Below are 17,792 nucleotides of genomic sequence, written 5' to 3'. Positions count from 1 at the left end.
CTAGAAAACATGCTGGGTCTTCCTCTTGGGGGAGGTCATATTGTTGGAGAAACACGGTAATAACAATAGTATCCTTGGGGCATTCAGAACAACCCACAGAAGTGTTTAGCTGAAGAGGTACACGTAAAGCATTTTAAAGATTTAAATCCACTCTTAACATGAACTGAACATGGGTGCATTTCACTTTTTAAGTCAGGAGTTTAAAGAATCACTCAACCACTCGCTACATGAACACATTTACTGCAAGTAGCTCTATGGAAAGCCAATTCAGATAAATATAAACACTATACAGAGCTTCAAGCTAGTCTCCCAAAATTGCAAATGTGCTGCATTTTACCATGAAAAACAATGTAATATTTACAATGGAAGACACAGCCAGATCTATCAGCTCAAACCTTTAAACAGATCAGTGAAGCAGAAATAGCAAATATAATGAACAATTTCATCCATATATGTTTTTAGTTTGTACAGACAACTGTCCAATATCAAATTAAAATTTACAGGACAAACATTGTTCCATCGTTGGTTTCTCTGTACTCTACAGCAGCATCAAACGGGTGGCTGGAAGGTGGCCCACAGAGCGATATGCTTGGGAGATGGTCCTCCAGCACAATACTGAATAAGTTAGTTGCTGTAAACTAAGACAGATTGCATATTTTATAATGCTGTACCTGTTAATCTTTGTACCAGTAGTTGTGAGGTTACCCATTGATTCAGCATTTGTAAAATCAGTGCTCTACGGCCGCCTCGGGAATTCAAACGTAGCGAATGTGGCTTTCATCAAACCTTTTTCCCAATTCATCTCTTTGAACTGTCACCTCCAATTTTATTTATTCAACTAAAAGATGAGAAAGTACCTTCTGCAGCCTCTTCCAAGTTGCTACCCTTCCAGAGATGTTCAGACCCAGAATTCCTGCTAACATCAGCAGGGATTCTGGGATAGGCAAACTAAACAAACTGGTCGGGATGTTCCTTGGGTTAGGGCTAGCCTATTGCATTGCCAATTTACAGAATCTTAACCAAAAGAACCGGGCAAGACAGCACTGCGATCCAGAAAAGTGGTCATACTTTTAAAGTTAGCAGCAACTGGTTAACTTTACTCTTGAAGATCCTGCTTTAACAGATTCAAAAACTCATCTGTGCTTTTAAACCCTGCAACATTTTTTCTTTCTTTCTGATTACAGCACTCCGCGTAAATTCATCCATATCGGCTATATTTGGCAAAAGTTCCCTAGACTGTTAGGTGACAAGCACATTAAATCAAACCAAAAAAAAAAAAAAGATTCCAGTACATGGTGATGGACATCAAAACTGAAAAGGATCTAGTTTGCTTTACAAAAGATCAGATGTCAAAACATGAGGCAGCACTTCATATTTGTACAATATTCAAGGTAAAGGAATATCAGCCATGTGGCACCTGAGGATCTGTGTCCTGCTTTCAACTCCTTCTAGTATCAGTGCTTCTAATTATTCATGCACTCAATGTACCGACCCTAGTGTCACATTTTCTAAGGACAGAAGTCTAGGATTGATGTACCCTAGCTTTCGCTATAATTTTGAATTTCCAATTTTAAACAACACCCCCTAGTAAGAAAGGTCTTCTTTCCCCCACATTAGGCATAATATTATTATTAATAATAATAAAGTATTAGTTACATTTTTGCTAACTTTAGGGGAAAATAAAAGAATGGCTCCAAATGAAAGGGATCTTTTATCAAAGTGTAAGGTTAAGGGATTCTCTCTATAAAAGCTCTACAGCACATTAACATTGTAACGCAAGGGTAATATACAGTTGCAGAGTCTGCAATTTTCCCCCCCATTTCAGCTTATAAAAAAACCAACTCCCCATTTATCCAAAATTTAAAAGTCATAGAAGGAACTATACAGGGACATAAGAAAATGCTTTAACTATAATCAAGATACAACCAATTCTTCAGTTCTATTTTTTACATTCCAGATATTCTCAGAACACTCTTAAATTTAAGAGGACATAGATTTATTTTGTTAAAAAAAGATATAGGACTCGTGTACCGTAAAGTGAAATTAAACAAACAAAAAAAAAAAGAGAGAGAGAGAGAGTACCACTTCTCTTGTTTATAGCAAATTGCTCTTTGTGGTTGTGAAATCTCACCATCACCTAGTGGGGATCAATCAGCATGAGAGAGGGCTGTTCAGTCACAGCCCCGTCCTATGCGTGCTTGCCTAAGTACCAATAAATTCACTGACGCTTACTTCCTTATAACCGAGTACAAGGCTGTGGCCTCTGCTTGCCTCATTCCCTTGCAGAAGAAAAGGGGAACCATGCTAGGTGCTCCCCGCTACCAGCTGGCAATGAGTTCACCTGCTTTCCAGCAATTGCAGCTACCATCAGCGGTCACTTTCCAAGGGGCCACTAGGGGAACGATCGAGAAAGGACTATTTTGCCGAGGTGGGAGGGAGAAGAGAGGTGGTAGCTTCTCTAGGGGAGGCAGGGAATAAGGTAAACAAGAGCATCTCTATGGCGCATGCAAGAACAGGCAGGCAATGGAAACAGCGTTCTCCCAGACTTTACTGTTTTAGTTAAGGGGACCTGGGAGTGTTGTGTGCATTTGTGTATGCTGGAATTTTGCTATCCAAGACTAGCTGCAGGCCTCTAGCTCTGAAACTATGATCTACTAATTTCAATGAGAGTTACAAATAAGTTTGCTTAGGGTTATCGCCTTGACATGTGTTCCCATCCTCTCAAAATGGGTTTATAATTGCCAATAATCATAATAATAATAATAACAATAATAATAGTAATATCTCTAAGGCAATGATAAATTGTTTCAGCTATCACTTCAAGTACAAGAAAAGCAAACCCAGGGTAGGAAGCTTCTCTGATACTGCCACTTCTTGAGACAAAAAACGTCTGCAGGAGATGTAGTAGTGCAGGAAGTTATCGTTTTTCTACTCCAGCATTCGTTCGTATGGTCTCACAGATGGTGCTGGGAGAGCCAGGGAGCAGGGTGGGGAGAGAGGGGGGAAAAAAATAACCCTGTTTCATCCAAACTCATCCATGACAAAAGTCCATTTGGATTAGTGTGACTGTAGAGACTCAACCACTCCTCAATGAAATCTCATTCCAATGATGCATGTCTGTGTCTGGGCTAGTGGAAGTGAACAGAGTTGGCTGGAGATGGGCTCTGCTTCCAAAAGCACCACACAATTGTGGAGATACCAGCTGGAAAGCCTGCTCTTCTCACAATGGTTTCCATGGTAATGCCATCAGTCTAGGAAAAGAACAAAAATATTTTAGTGCAACTGAAATGGGAGAGAAAAGAAAGAGAGACTTCTTTCGCATTGTTTCTGAAGGAATTCAAACTAACATTCCGGTTGGCACATTCATACACTTTCAAGGACCATTTATGGCTGCGAAACTCCATTAAACATTCTACTGAAGCCAGTTTATACCCTGTTCTTCAAAACTATCATGCAAGTTGACCAAATTTCTTTTTCTGAATTTCTACATGTGTATCTGTACAGGCTCAGCTGTCCAGAGGATTAACAGAAGATGTCCTCCATTTCTTTCCTTTAAGGCAGCCCATAGGTATGTAAATGATAATAATAAGAGTATATGGATACTTCTGTGGTGTGATATTTATTTTACTAGAATGATGTCCGATCACTTGGGATCTTATCATACTGTAAACCTCAGAATCTAATATCCTACTAGAATTCTCAACGTTGTCGGCTTGTAACCTTCCTTTAGCCAAAATGGTGCATCACAGAGCAACATTTTTTAAATTGAGCTACCTCAAATGTGCCAACTTAAAGAACGTGCTCTAAATCATGGACTCCTTGCTCCAGTGGAATTGAAATTTCAAGAATCTTTAGGCCAATTCTTTTTGTAAACTTGTGGCCGCTGCAGCACCACCACAGTCAGCTATGTTCATGTGATTATGATTCTCGATGCTCCCACGAGCAAAGTCAATAGGGAAGCCAGCAGGAAATTGAAAGTCACTCCCACTCCCACTGCCTTTCTACTTGCCCCTGGTCAATCTGTTTCTCTTTAGATAAGCAAATATTAGCAAAGCACGAAGCAACAGATTGTAGGTTGTCTAGACATATAAAGTTCTGCTCCACAAAGGCATTCCATGATCCCTTCCTTGGTAATATATTACAGATGTAAACATATTTTTGACACTGTTATAAAGGAATTACAAATACACTTATTGTAATTTGGTATTAACTAGGAATGATGTCATGAAAAGGAGTTCCCTAAAAAGGTTTTTTTTTTTTTAAGATTTCATTTCACCACTTAACACAGAAGAAATTCAGATGGCTCAAAGTATTTCACACTGAGATAAACTAAGTGATCCATTCGTTTAAAAGATTTCAACTTTTAAAATAAATCAAAGCACATGCAGGTCACTGTAAGCTGTTTGCACACAGGCACCTAAGTTGGATGGTTTTTCACAATACTATAAAAGATAAGAAATACCATCAGAGAAAAAAAAATGCCCATTTTTTTCTAGTGAATTGTGGCACAATAACTTAGCATGCAAAGTAATCTGCCACCTGGGTGGAACGTGGCCTCCCTCAAGCAAGCAAACTGTTCATACAATTTATGCCCAGGATTAGATTCTCCACTGGAAGTAGAGGGGCTTGTCCCAACTATCCCTTGTATGAAAGCAAGCAAGCAAGATTATCAATTATGAAAAGCAAAGTAATAGTAATGCACGACCAAAGCCAGAATTGATAGCAAAAGTCAGCAATACTGTTCTCTGCAAAGAAGCTGAAGAAATAGTTTCAAGAAGATAACACAGGTGGACTACAAACAACAAAGTGGCAACAATGATATATTGGAATATCTGCAAGAAATACCATTTGCTTGCAAGTAAGAACTGGTGAGACCACAAAATAGACAAAGTAATAACAAACGAAGAAGCCCTGGGACTTTAAATTTCCACATTAACATTGTGGAAATGTATCTTTACATTTACCCAACAAGTAATTTAAAATTCAGGTGAATACCTAATACAATGTACCCTGATTTTCCTGATACCTACTTGAATTAAATTAATGAAACCAAATTACAACTGAAGGAATTGGACACAGAATAATTTTATTTTATCCTTACTTTTGTATACTAATGCCAAAGTTCTGCCTACTTTTTTCGGACAGGGTGAGCAAGAATTTTATCATCCAGCTGCTTATTCAAACTCACCACAAATGTTTCTTTGGAACTACTAGACAAAAACGTAACAGCATAAAGATTTTTACCCTTAATTCTTTATGAAAGCAGCAGCAACTAAGATATTTTTATACTTCAGACAATTCAAAAGGCTTGTATGTATGTATGTAGCCCACCATAAACTTGGTTATTTATGGGATTTTTCATCATTCCAGAATTGGGGATCTGAGGTAAGTGAAACACCCACACACGAAAGATAATTTATTGTAAAGAAGAGAAAAATGAAACTCTTGCTCTCCCCAATCAACAACTCAACTTCCAAAAGCAGAACAAAAGTGAGAATTTTGAGTTTGACTTTGAGCCAGCCATTATCTCTCTTCCAGCCACTGCAAAATACCGGTAGCTCTCCCCTTCACTTATGCTAAAACCACTTACTGAATGGATTTAAATCGATCATCTAGCCCACTGTGTAAGTTCAGTGTGATTACAAAATTCCTCCCTTTGGATTTGGTCTTCCCCGAACAACAGGCTCTCTATGTACCTACATTCTTTCTTGCCTCAAAAGGACTGAACCACATGTTAACAAATATCCTGTTGAATAATTCTATTAGCAAATTAGGATCATATTTGAATGTTACGAAAGATCAAACACTTCCTATATGTAATCAAAAAAACAACAACAACCAAGCACATTAGGGGCAGGGTTGTAGCCTGGGAGGGGAGGATATAAGGATAATCTGATTAACAAATGGAAAAAAATCAAACCGGAAACCTTTTTCCACATGTGTAGACATAGTCACCCTAAAAGTCTTAAATAATTTGTTCCAAAAACATGTCCTTTTAAAATGCTTAATCATTTCCATTGGGTTGTCTCCTACTTCAGATATTTGGGCATAACGCCCAGCCATTAAGATGGGGACACAAATCAAAGTAACATTTGCAGAGGCATATATGGCTACCAACAATTGTAGTATTTTCTTAATGTAAGATCCAATATATATTGGGTGGCCATACAGAACAGAAATTGGGCCCAAGGGAAAGTCCTTTTGAACTGGAAATCCCTCTCTCCAACAATCACCTCTCCCCATCATATCCATTCATAAAACTTCTACTTTTTAGTTTAGGGTTTTTTTAATTGTGTCACTACCTATACCTGTCTATCAAAGGATGAGAGGCCGTGCACACAGCTATTTGATCTATTTGAAGTACTGTTTCTATTCTGAAACAGTTCCTGAATGTTCAACAATGGCCTAATAGGCAGAAAATTGAGTTGTTTCTTTCAGCATTTAGTTACAACTTCAGTTGCTGAAAAATCCTTATCACAAAACAGTGGGAGGCACTCAGCCCACCAAGGGGAAGATGGCCATTCCAATAGCTGTGGGGTGATTTGATGCTTTGCCTTCTTCAGTTTAGCCAATTCATCTCAGAAAGCCATAGGTTTCTGTTTCAACATGTGCAGGACCAAAGTAATCATTAAGCTGCCTTTCAGATGCCTAATACAATTACATGTGACCCAAGTTTTAAAAAACAAACAGCAATTTGCAGGGTGGGACGAGCAGGCAGCTCTCTGGGTCATACAAACAGTTTATGAATGAGTCATAACTTTAGGACAAAAGGAGGATTTTTCCTCCTTCTCTTCTTCCTCTCCCCAACCCTTTCCACATAGTAAGATTGTGCAGTCTTTAAAAGATATTTCCTCACTTTTAACCAAAACCTTTTTGTATTATGTACTGTAAACAAAAATCTCTATGTTTTAATCTCACATTTCTCCCCCCAGACCTCTTAGAAACTTTCAGCTTCAAAACCAGACTTGGCTTGTGTCCCAAAAGTGAGCAAACTATGCATTTGGGAACAAACCAGATCCTGGATACTTAATCTTAATAAATAAGTAATGCATGCTAGGTTCCACCAGCTGCTAAACTTTATACATTTTCTTCCCATTTGCCTCCCCAAATTCAGGGAGATAACAGGTTAACAATACTTCAGAGTAAGCCACTTCTGTCTACTCAATATTGGAAAGAGAACATATCATTCCAACACAACTGCTGCCACGTTTCACTTTTTGTTCACTTTTGCTCATGCAGATTTTTTTTTCCTCAGACTCCTGCAATTATTCAGATCTTTCTAAAATGTTTTAGGAAGAAATCTGTTACAAGTGCTTTTTGTCACCTTCAGGTAGAATCTTAAATTCCAAATTCATGCTCATTTATGACTGCACTGCACTGAAGTGCTAGTTACTTTAAGTGTACAAAAATGCAGTTTCAACAGTGAAGCTTGGACATTTAATTTGTTAACAATTTAGAGAGACTTTTTTGTTTGCTATTCTTATATAGGAAAATCTCTAATCATATAAATTCAAAGCAAATAGCATATGCTAGTACATCTTCCAACATTGATCAGATTCTGGTATGTGTGTTAAGAGAGACTTGTACACTGAACAATCAATAAATTAGGATGAGTACAACATGCTTAAAGAATATTAAAACTGAAATACTTCCATTAAGCTATTGCAAGATACAATGAGAATTTACCAAACAGAAAGTTAATGAAGAAAAGCCCTTTTAGTAATTTAAAAAGAAATATAAACCAAGCTTTCAACAATTACACTTTTCCTTTCAATGTAACTTTTCAACCAATTTTTTTTGTCTTTTCCCAACAAAAATGGTTTTCAAGTTACAGGTAAAATAATTATTTGCATCTTTTAGGTACATGATATCAAATATCCATATATCCCTTTCTCAAGTTTAGAAGACTGGGAGTGAACAACACGCATGGAAGCAAGCAATCTTATTTTTATACATTCAGTTTAAGAAAGTATTTTCTGGTCTGTCGTTTATTCAGTATCTAAATTGATAAACTATAATTTGAAACAAAAAAAATCAGAACTGCAAACAAAACTAAACCATGATTTGCACTTATGCTGTTAAAAGACTTTTAAAAATGCTTTGAGTATGGAACTAATAGGAAGTGACAATGCAGAAAGTATATTACTAAATTGAGCATGTAAGAGCCGGCTGTATATACACATTTCACACCATATTAAACTATGATTTGCTAAACCAGTTATGATCAGAAAAACTGGATTATTTTGGTAATATATAATTGGCTGGGTAGGTCTGCATGACACACATAGCCCCAGGTAAGTACCTGAAGGGAGTAGATGGCAGGTGTAGCCCTGTAACCAACTAGAGATTTAGCATGCTATACGAGTACAGGCTGTGAAATACTACGCTAACATTTCTATTACAGATGGTGCTTTGGAATGGAATTTTCTCAGGTCAAATAAACAGGACTATGTCAAGAGTAGAAGAGAGGTCTTTTCATGATTACAATCAATGTAATTTTTACAAGCAAGGTAACTAGAGTGAAACAATACTTGTTTTGTTCTGTCATTCTTACTACAATCTAAACTGCCCTCCAATAGTGAGTTTCTTCTACAATCAGTCCTCAACTTACAAGTTTGTTTAGTGATGACTTAAAGTTACAACGGCATGGAAAAAAGCGACTCATTTTTCACATTTATGAGCACTGCAGCTTCCCCAAAATTCAGACACTTGGCAACTGGTTTGTATTTATGATGGTTGTAATGTCCTGGGGTCATGTGATCACCCTCGGCAATCTTCTGACAAGCAAACTCAATGGGGAAGCCAGATTCACTTAACCATATTACCAACTTAACTGCAGTGATTCACTCAATAACCATGGCAAGAAAAGTTGTAAAATGGGGCTAAGTTCACTTAACAAATATCTCACTTAGCAACAGAAATTTTGGACTCAATTTTGATCATAAGTTGAGGACTACCTGTATGTGAAACAGCTTTCCTTGCACTTTAGAAGACTGCACACAATTTACTAAATTCAGATGTATATCATATGTAGTTGTGCCAGAACCTGAAACTCCAATGTTATAAAAAAATACCCCAAAAGTATATTATTAGAACTATTAGCCTCTGTTCTTTCTCCCAAAAATTTTCAATGTTTTGATGTTTATTTTGAAATGTAACAAAATCTGTATTAAATTTACTTCCATTTTAAGTCTCTTAATCAGATATTATATTTTTATTTTTGAGAGGGTGGGGAGGTATAAACTGTTTTCCAATTGCTTAAGTCGAAATAATACAATAGAGCAGTTACTATTTTTAAAAAAACTTACAGTATGTGAAAATAAAACCAGGTCACTTTGGCTCTAACTTAATGTGGTAAACTTCAGGAGCTGCTTATGATAAAACAAACCAGCTTCAGAGGGAAGCATTCTGGAAGAAGAAATAAAAAATTGGGGAAAGGTTTTTGACTTTTTGCTTGACACTTCTTCCTAAAACCACTTGCCAAAAGAAGCTTCAAATACAAGCTTGGGAGAATAAACAGTAGAGTTGAAATGGATACTCCTGTTTCCACTCCTTTGCTACAAACTGCCACAGCATGAATTAACTTTTCTGTGAGAAGAAATGACTGGTGTTTTGTTACAATTCACTTCAGTCTAATGTTTACTCCTGCTCACAAGATGTCACCTTCAATTTATTACAATATAATGTTCTGTTTCCTTAGTTTCCAGTTGTTTGGTATGAGGAATCAACTCTTCCTATTCATAAAAAGCATGGAGGAGGGCCATAGTAATAAAATAACTGCTAGCAACATTTTGGTTGGATCCCAGGAAAAAGGAGAACTTCAATGCAGCACAATTATTGGTGGATGAGACTTGCTTCTCACAACGAAACTTTGCAGAGTTCATTAAATTTTTGCATTAATTAGTATATAATCCTGAAGAACAAACCCTTTCAAATTCTACGTGCAGAAACAATATGCAATATGTTAAAGCAAACATGCTGAGAAAAACAGGTGTATTCAACAAGTTACCTGAAACTCATGTTTTGCTTTATAATTTTAAGCAGAAATGTTTGTATTCAGACTTCCTAAGTAATAAAGTATGATGCCTTGGTATAAAAGAATCAAATTCCCTACTTCTGGGAAATTTGTTGCATTTTACATGTAAACAATATTACAAAGTTTCAGTGGAGAGGCTTAAAGTAAATGAGCAATTTAGCCTGTATCATAAACATAAGCTGCACCTTTATGATTAGTTCTTAATCACAGAATACTGAAAACACCTCTGATGTTAGATTAATAAAACTACAACATCTGGAGGCAAACATGTCCCAGACAGCCTAAGCACCTTTGAATAGCCATGTAACGATGTTCATGCTTTCTTTGCTCATGATGAAACGAAAAAGGCTGTATTCACAGCATGTACTGAGCCATGGTTAATTTAGTCATTGCTTATTCACTTTATTCTTGTTTCAAAGTTCACACAACAAAATGAAGCACAAGTAGCCACAAAAGTTGGGTTCCTACAATATGCTAGAATAAAGTGTTGTTGGACCTGTGGGGTTATACAAATAAAGCCAGAACATAGCAACAAGACAGATGTAAACTCTGACATTATATTTCATTCTTCCATTTGGTGCAATTATTAAGCAGAGATACTTAAAAACTCTACTTCTGTAGGACCTGAAAGGCTCCCAACTACTTCTAAGTAGGAAAGCAAATTTTTACCACTGGGAATAGGTTTTATTCAAATACGGTGATTAATCAAAGGAGAGATGGAAAATAAGGAGCACTAGGTCAATAAGCTTAAGTGCTCATAACTCTGGGCTGAATTGCAGCAACTGCCTACAGCACACTAACTCTCACACATATAAACAGCATGTGCACAAATGGCTTTTGAATAAGGAAACAACAGTCAGAACCTTAAAATCTACCAAACTCAGCAACTGATATCGCTCCCAAACTTTTCATCTCTTTCACATTTAAGAGTTTCCATGGTAAACCTCAGTACAGAGTAATATATAAATCGAGTACAGGCAAATGCAATCATTCTCTTAAATTTTCAAACGAGGTATCAATAGGCAAAAAGATAGTAACATGCTAAAAAGTTAATCTGTAGTTTTAAAATTGCTGCAGTCAGATACAGAAAGCCAATTTCTCAGTTGATGTATGTACATACAGGTAGGTCCAATTACACTTTGCAGATATAAAATGAGTTTTCTTGAAGCAACTCCAAAGCAGTACAAGGTCTCACTAGTTTTGATTCTAATGAAACCGAATGCACTTAATTTACAAAAAGAGGACATTCCACACGACTGAAATTCAATAGCTTAGGGAGAACACTTAAACGCTTTGAATCTAGCCAAAGTCAAAACAAGAGAAAAGAACACCAAGGCAAGCTGCATATTTTCCTAAATCCCAATGCCCTGCTTACAGACTGACATCTTTTATGTAATCTTTTCCATAGGCTGTAAAGCACTTTCCCAACCTGGTGACTTCAGGAAGCAATGAACTACAACCTCATCCCTTCCCCCAACTCCCAGCTAGTATAACCAATAATCACAGATGATGGAAGTTCAAACACAGGACTCAATTTCAGAAACTTTCCCCAAAATGTAAGGTGTTTGCAGAATACATGGTTCAAAATTTGGGACTCCACACTTTTATAATGTCTGTACATGGAGTCACAGTCAAAGAATTCTGGTTAAACAATCTGAGCAGCAATGTATTACTCAGTTGTCATTCTGGTATTTTTAAATACTACGTACATTCAAATAATTAGTTGCTCAGTGACCTTAATTTAAACACTAATTAGAATCGTGTAATCATGTAATAGAACACACTGTGTTCTATTTTTCTTTATCTTCTGAAAACTACTATTCCCAGAAATCTTTGGAAGAGAATCCAACTTAATTTACTGTAATAATTACTTTTATAAAACTATAGTTTAAAGTTTAAAGTGCCATAGAAAAAAAAAACAGGGAAACTCCTGAAATTGGAGCATTTCTTCTCTAAGACATGAGAAAATGTAATTGTTTTGCAAGGGATCCATCTCTAAAACTATAAATTAGAAAATAAATTTCAGGCACCTGATACTTTAGAATTTAAAAAGGATGGTTCGAAGATTTCTGGGAATGTGTACAGCTATTGCTTTTTTGCTACTATACTGAAAGATGTCAAACTTTTAACCCAAACCTGGGAATTACAAGTGCAAGCATGATTTATGCCTCCTCAAATACTTTAAATCTGACTACTGTATTATCAAGGGTAATAAGGATAATTCAACAAAAAATACCATGTCAAAAAGTTACATTTAGTGGTAATGATTTTTGCTCACAACTTTTCAGTCTGTCCTTGACTGCAACTGAGCACCCACAACATTTGGTTTAGATGGTGGGTGTTGCAAATCTAGCAGAGAAGGGCTTTTGTTTAGGGGATAGTACCTTATATAATGCCACCCAAGGAAAAGGTTTAGGAAATGAAAAGGGTTAATTAAGGACCACACATATTTTATAAAGTTGTAATTCAAAGTAATATACTGAAACTTTACATGCATTAAGTATTATAGATGTCTGCCAAAATTACAAACCTTTCCTTGCGGAGTTGCACTTCAAACTGTCGGATCTGCTGAAATCTATGCTTACGTATACTCCACTTTCCAGATTTAGAGTACCATTTGGAAGATGGCAATTTGGTGTACTAGGGCTCTCCTCACAGTTTAGTGAATTCTCCCGTAAATTCAGAGCTATATAATTTAAGCCATTCTGAAATCCAGTTGAAGTATCTCTGGACATCTTGCTTTCATGGCCATCTGAAATATGTTCCTCAGGTTTCAACCACACGTTGTCAAAAGAGGCCGAGCTGTGCCTTTTACTACTGTCAGTAAAGAAAGAGGAAGAAGTAGTAACAGTGGCTGCAGAAGAAAAGGTTTCAGAACTGTGCCTCCTCCTGCCTTGTGGGTCAGCTCGAATGACTTTAGGTACTACAGGAGGATCAGGATTAGAGACAGGGAAGTCCCTGTGACTAGCATATTGGTCAACAATGCACAGTCGGTTAACTATAGAAGGGGGACTATCAATCTTTAATCCGTTTTTGCTTTCAGTGGCAAAGGGTCCAGGTGGTGTGGCTGCCATGTTGAAGGTCATCTCGGTGTAGTCATCAATCCTACCACATGCTGTGCTAACACAAGCCATACCAAACGAAAGCCTAGCATAATCGGCATCAGACAGGTTTCTAGGGATACTCGAATTTGCATAAATTGAAATGTCTGTCAAAGAGTTAGATAGTTCTTTAGCAGCTTTGGGGGACTGGACATCCAGATCAACACTCATGTAGTCAGAAAGTGGCGACTGCCTATGGTCACTATTGGAACCAAGAGATGATGGAGATCCTTCTGCAGATAAAGAATATGGCGTGTTACTTGCTTTTTCACCAAAATCTATATTGATATATTCACCAGGGCTAGATGGCTCAAGTGGAATTGTGCGATCATACATTCTTGGTATGGTGTTACTACCTCTAGTACCGAGTGGAAGTCTCGTAGGCCTAGCAACCCTGTTCTGCGCAAGGCCTTCTGAACTTTTCAGATGGGGTGATCTGGAAAGGCCATTAGCCACAACTTCATTGCTGATGCTTTTCCCATTTTCAGATCCAATATACAATAATTTTCCAGGTGATGACATTGGAACATACTCATCGTGTTCCCCGGTTAGAGCCTTAAAGCTTCGTGGGAGAGAGAAATAGGAGCCAAAATTTTTGGAATCGATGTTGGCATGCATATAATCTGGATCACAGGGTTGCTTCGGAGCAGCAGAATTTCCAGGAGACATATCCATGTACTCGTTATTTGTTGACTTTTCATGACCAGATTTAGAATTAAACTCAGTTAAGGGATTACGTATAGGTGAAGAGACAGTTCGGGGAAACATCATCATGTATCCTTTAGAATCAGCCTGAGATGACAACCAGGAACTGTTAATCTGTTTTGGAACAGACGTACTTTTAGGAGTCATGGGCAAGTAGTCACTGTTGCTTGCCAGAGAAGAGGCAACTCCTGGCATCATTGGCATGTACCCATCATCTCTGGCTTTATTCTTGCTTTGATTACATACAGAATCAAGAATTGATTCCTCGTACTCAGGTTCAGGGTTATTTTTGAATCTTGGTGATTCAGAGCAAGACAGGCGTCCATGGCTTCCTGAGGAATCTTCATCTAAAGCGGTTTGGGTTTTCTGTTGTCCTGGTACTGAAGCAGGCTTAGTTAATGAGTATGTTCTTTTTCTAAAGCATTTGTCAGCCTCCCGGTAATCATCTCTTGAACTATTATCCATTTGCTGTTTATTCATGGACATGTATTCATTTAAACAATTTTCTTCTCTGATTGGTGGAGTATTGCCCAAGGAATCTGGCGTGTTACTTCTTACACGAAAGTACCTAAAGTCTCCAGGGCTAGAACCATATTCATCTGAGGAAATGAAACCTCCATCGCTTGGGGACCCGCAGACGGATGAACTGGAAGGCCTGACAAAGTTATCAGGAACTGATCCATGTCCACTTCCTGAAGAAACACTGATGGGACTAGTAGTCGAAGGAAAATGAGAAACTGGTAGAGAGGCAGACCTGGTATGATAAGAAGAGTTAAATGCTGCTCTAACGTATCGTCCACTCCCTTCTTGGCGGCCCAAATTCATCCTTGCAGTATTCAAATGAATCAGACTTCCAGTAACTGATCTAAATGGTCTGGTCATTGTCCCCTCCCCTTCACTAGAAGTTCTGAAGCGATAAGCACTGCTGCTTTTGGAAGTGGGAGGAGTCCCCCCTGTAACACTTTCCGTTCGGGACCTTCTTTGTAGGCCAGTCTGGCTAGGTGGTAGATTACCAAGGTGCCTCCTTGTAGTTATGAAAGAAATGGGATTGGTACTGCTGCCACCACCAGAAGACTGGCTCTTGCTGCGAGGTCTGAACTCAGAGAAGGCTTTCAGAGCTTTCATGGTCTCTAAAAAAGTCTCATGCATGTTCTGGGCAACCACTGAATCATCTACTTGCATCCATAGCTCACCTGGTCCAATGGAGGCCGACCTGCCCACTTCAATGAAAAAGAAGTTTTCCGAGTGCCCACATCGCCGAATGTTCATTAGTTGTAAGTGGACAGAAGGTACTTCAGTATTGAGCTTGACCAGGTGAATGGCCTTGCTGGAAAGGCATAACCTGTACACCCCCGTCAAATTCTTCGTCTGCCCCAATCCCTTAGGCTTCACGTTGACTTGCCAAACTTCTTTGAACACGGTTCCCGGGCGAAGGGCAGTTCCGTAATGCTCATCATCGTCATCCAGCTGCTGATCGGCCTGGTCCTCCTGCTCCAAAAACCCTCTCTTGCTCTGGCTCATGAGCTCACTGATGGCCTGGTACCACCCTTCTTGCTCAGGCTCGTTCTCAGCCACCATGGCAAAATACTCATCCTTGGTATACAGGGCAATGATGTGTTTATGCTTGGCATCTGCCCTCCGGCTGACAGTGAAGCACTGGTAGAGAGGAATCACCCTTTTGGGAGACGGGCAGCAAAGGGCCACATTCCCTCCAGCTGCCGCCGCGGCTGCCGCTCTCAAGCTACTCTTGAACTTCTTCTCGCTGTCATAGTATTCCAGTCGGGCCGGGCCAAGGTGACTCTCGGCCCGCAACACAAAGTACCGCTTGTGCCCATGCTTCTGCTTCCTCAGGTAACCGCATTTCCTCACGTCGTCCCCCCAGGTGATGCTGGCTGTGGGCATTAGGGCAGATCCCCGGGCAGAGGTCGCTGGAGGCCCATTCCGGCCCAGGGGGGTGGCAGGGGCTCCTGCTCGCCCCAGCGCTGCGGGGTCCCCGGGCAACAAGGCATCTTCTTCCTGGACGAGGCAGAGGGAGCTGCTGGGCGATTTCCTCAGCAGGAGCATGAGATGATGCGGGGGCTGAGTCGGGGGCGGGCAGGGAGCGCTCTCCGTCGGCTCCTGGTCTTCCTCAGCCGCCGCCAGCCTGGACGCCCCGCTGCCGCCGCCGCCGCCGTCTCCCGTTGCTGCTGCTGCCGCCGCCGCTTGGGCCGCGCTGCCCGCCGCCTCGCCTTTGCCTTCCAGCGCGGTGCAGCCGCCTTCCCCGCCGGGGCCAAGCATCAGCGCGCTCGCCATCTTAAGGGGCCAGGGCAGGGTCCAAATCGCTACGCCAGGCGGGCGAGGGAAGCAGCCGCCCTCACAAGGGAAGGGTCTCCCAGGCCCGGCCGGACATGAGTGCCCGCGGGACTCTCGGCGTCGTCTTAAGCCGGCGGCTCCCGGCCTGCGAGGCAACGGACAAGCCGGCGGCTTCCACCCCTTCGCCGCCGGTCGGACGCGCCGGACTCCTCCGACTCTCCCGCTTCTCTCCTCACACCAGCGAGCAGGCTCGGCGGCACCACGGCGAAAACATCACGTGACCCACACCCCCTCCCGCGCGGGCGGGGAGGGAAAAGGGGGGAGGCGAGGCGAGGCGAGGCCGCGCTTGGGCCCGCCCAGGGGCGGTGCGGCACGACGCGGGGAGACTCCGCGGTCGAGCCTGGAGGAGCGGGCGGGGCGGCAGCCAATGGGAGTCGGCGGAGTTTTTCCAATTGTCAGCCACTCCCGCCCTTGGCTGGCGAGTGGGTTCTTACGCCTCTTTTGAGAATGACGGGCAGCTGCTCGGCCCAATGAACGACAGGAATGATTAATAGTTGGGGGCCGGGGAGTGGAACGTCGTCGAAGTTTGTATGTGTGTTTTTTGAGAGACAAGAGGCACGGAAGGAGGGGCTTGGGTGCCGTCCAATCATCGTCTCACACAGTGGAACGGACACCAAGCGGAGGCCAGAGCCGCTTCGTGCGTGCGTGTAAGATTGAGAAAAAAAATACACACACACAAAAAGAGGCCGGCCGCGGCAGATTGAGCAGCAGCTCGAGCAGCCAATCGGCGGACGCCATTCCTTCGCGGCCGGCCAATCAGCAAGGCAGGAAGGCATTTTAGCGGAGAAGGGTAGATGTTTTTCTCCCCCCCCCTTTTACAACCTTTTTTTTTTTCTTCAAGAAAGGGCGGCCTCACACACATACACCGCCTTCTCTCCGCGCCAGCCTCGAGGGCCGGGATTGGCTGCGGCGAGGGCCAATCGCCGGGCGCGAGGGTCGGGGGGAGGAGGAGTGGGTGGAGCCGCCGGCGAAGTAAACAACCGTCGGCGCGCGGCCGACCGTTGGAGGAGGTGGCGGCGCTGGCCGCGGCGGGAGGTGCACAAAACCAACCGTCGCCTCTGCTGGGAAGCGCGGGGGGGGGGGAAATTTCGACCACGTGCTCTGGGGCCGCGCGGCCACGCCCAAGCCACGCCCCCCCCGCGGTGCCCATGGTGGTAGGCAAGCGGGAACGTGTGGAGTTGGCCAACACGGGTACCACGCGCGCTGGCCCTCTGAGAGAGAGGGCTAAAGACGCGCTTCTCAATTACTCCCCCCCCCCATAAATCCTTGAAACACGGGTGCAGGTGGCCTGGGGGGGGGGTGTCCTTAGGATGCGGTCAAAATGGTGGCCATCATCTTGCCTTCCCTAATCTCCCCGCCCCTACTGAAGACCTTGGGTCTTGAACTAGGAACGCCTTCATTTGGTTTCTTTGATTGATATATATATATATATATCAATCAGTGTAGTATGGGTTCCACACACCCAAGAGTTTGTTTGCAAAGGAATGGACACACAAACACATTGCAGAGAAATGGAGTGGGGCTTATAACACAAACACGCCTACTGTTTGCAAAGGAATGGACTGGAGAGAGAGAGAGAGAGAGAGACACACACACAC

The 17,792-nt window shown here is 41.4% G+C and overlaps 1 protein-coding gene across 1 annotated transcript; it reads right to left on the bottom strand.

Annotated features, from left to right (window-relative positions):
• Positions 1 to 224: 224 nt before the first annotated feature.
• Positions 225 to 16,428, bottom strand: IRS4 (insulin receptor substrate 4). The gene is made up of 2 exons (XM_026703079.2): positions 12,567 to 16,428; positions 225 to 3,251 (listed from the first exon to the last, which is right to left on the bottom strand). Exons 1-2 carry the CDS (start codon positions 16,132 to 16,134, stop codon positions 3,247 to 3,249), a joined length of 3,573 nt encoding a protein of 1,190 aa, XP_026558864.1. The 5' UTR covers positions 16,135 to 16,428; the 3' UTR covers positions 225 to 3,246.
• Between the last annotated feature and the right edge of the window lie 1,364 nt (positions 16,429 to 17,792).

The sequence above is a fragment of the Pseudonaja textilis genome, chromosome 12 (assembly GCF_049901715.1).
Source record: "Pseudonaja textilis isolate UNSWEBS1 chromosome 12, rPseTex1.2, whole genome shotgun sequence".
Classification (NCBI taxonomy): Eukaryota; Metazoa; Chordata; class Lepidosauria; order Squamata; family Elapidae; genus Pseudonaja; species Pseudonaja textilis.
This window is presented reverse-complemented; position numbering and strand designations above follow the sequence as displayed.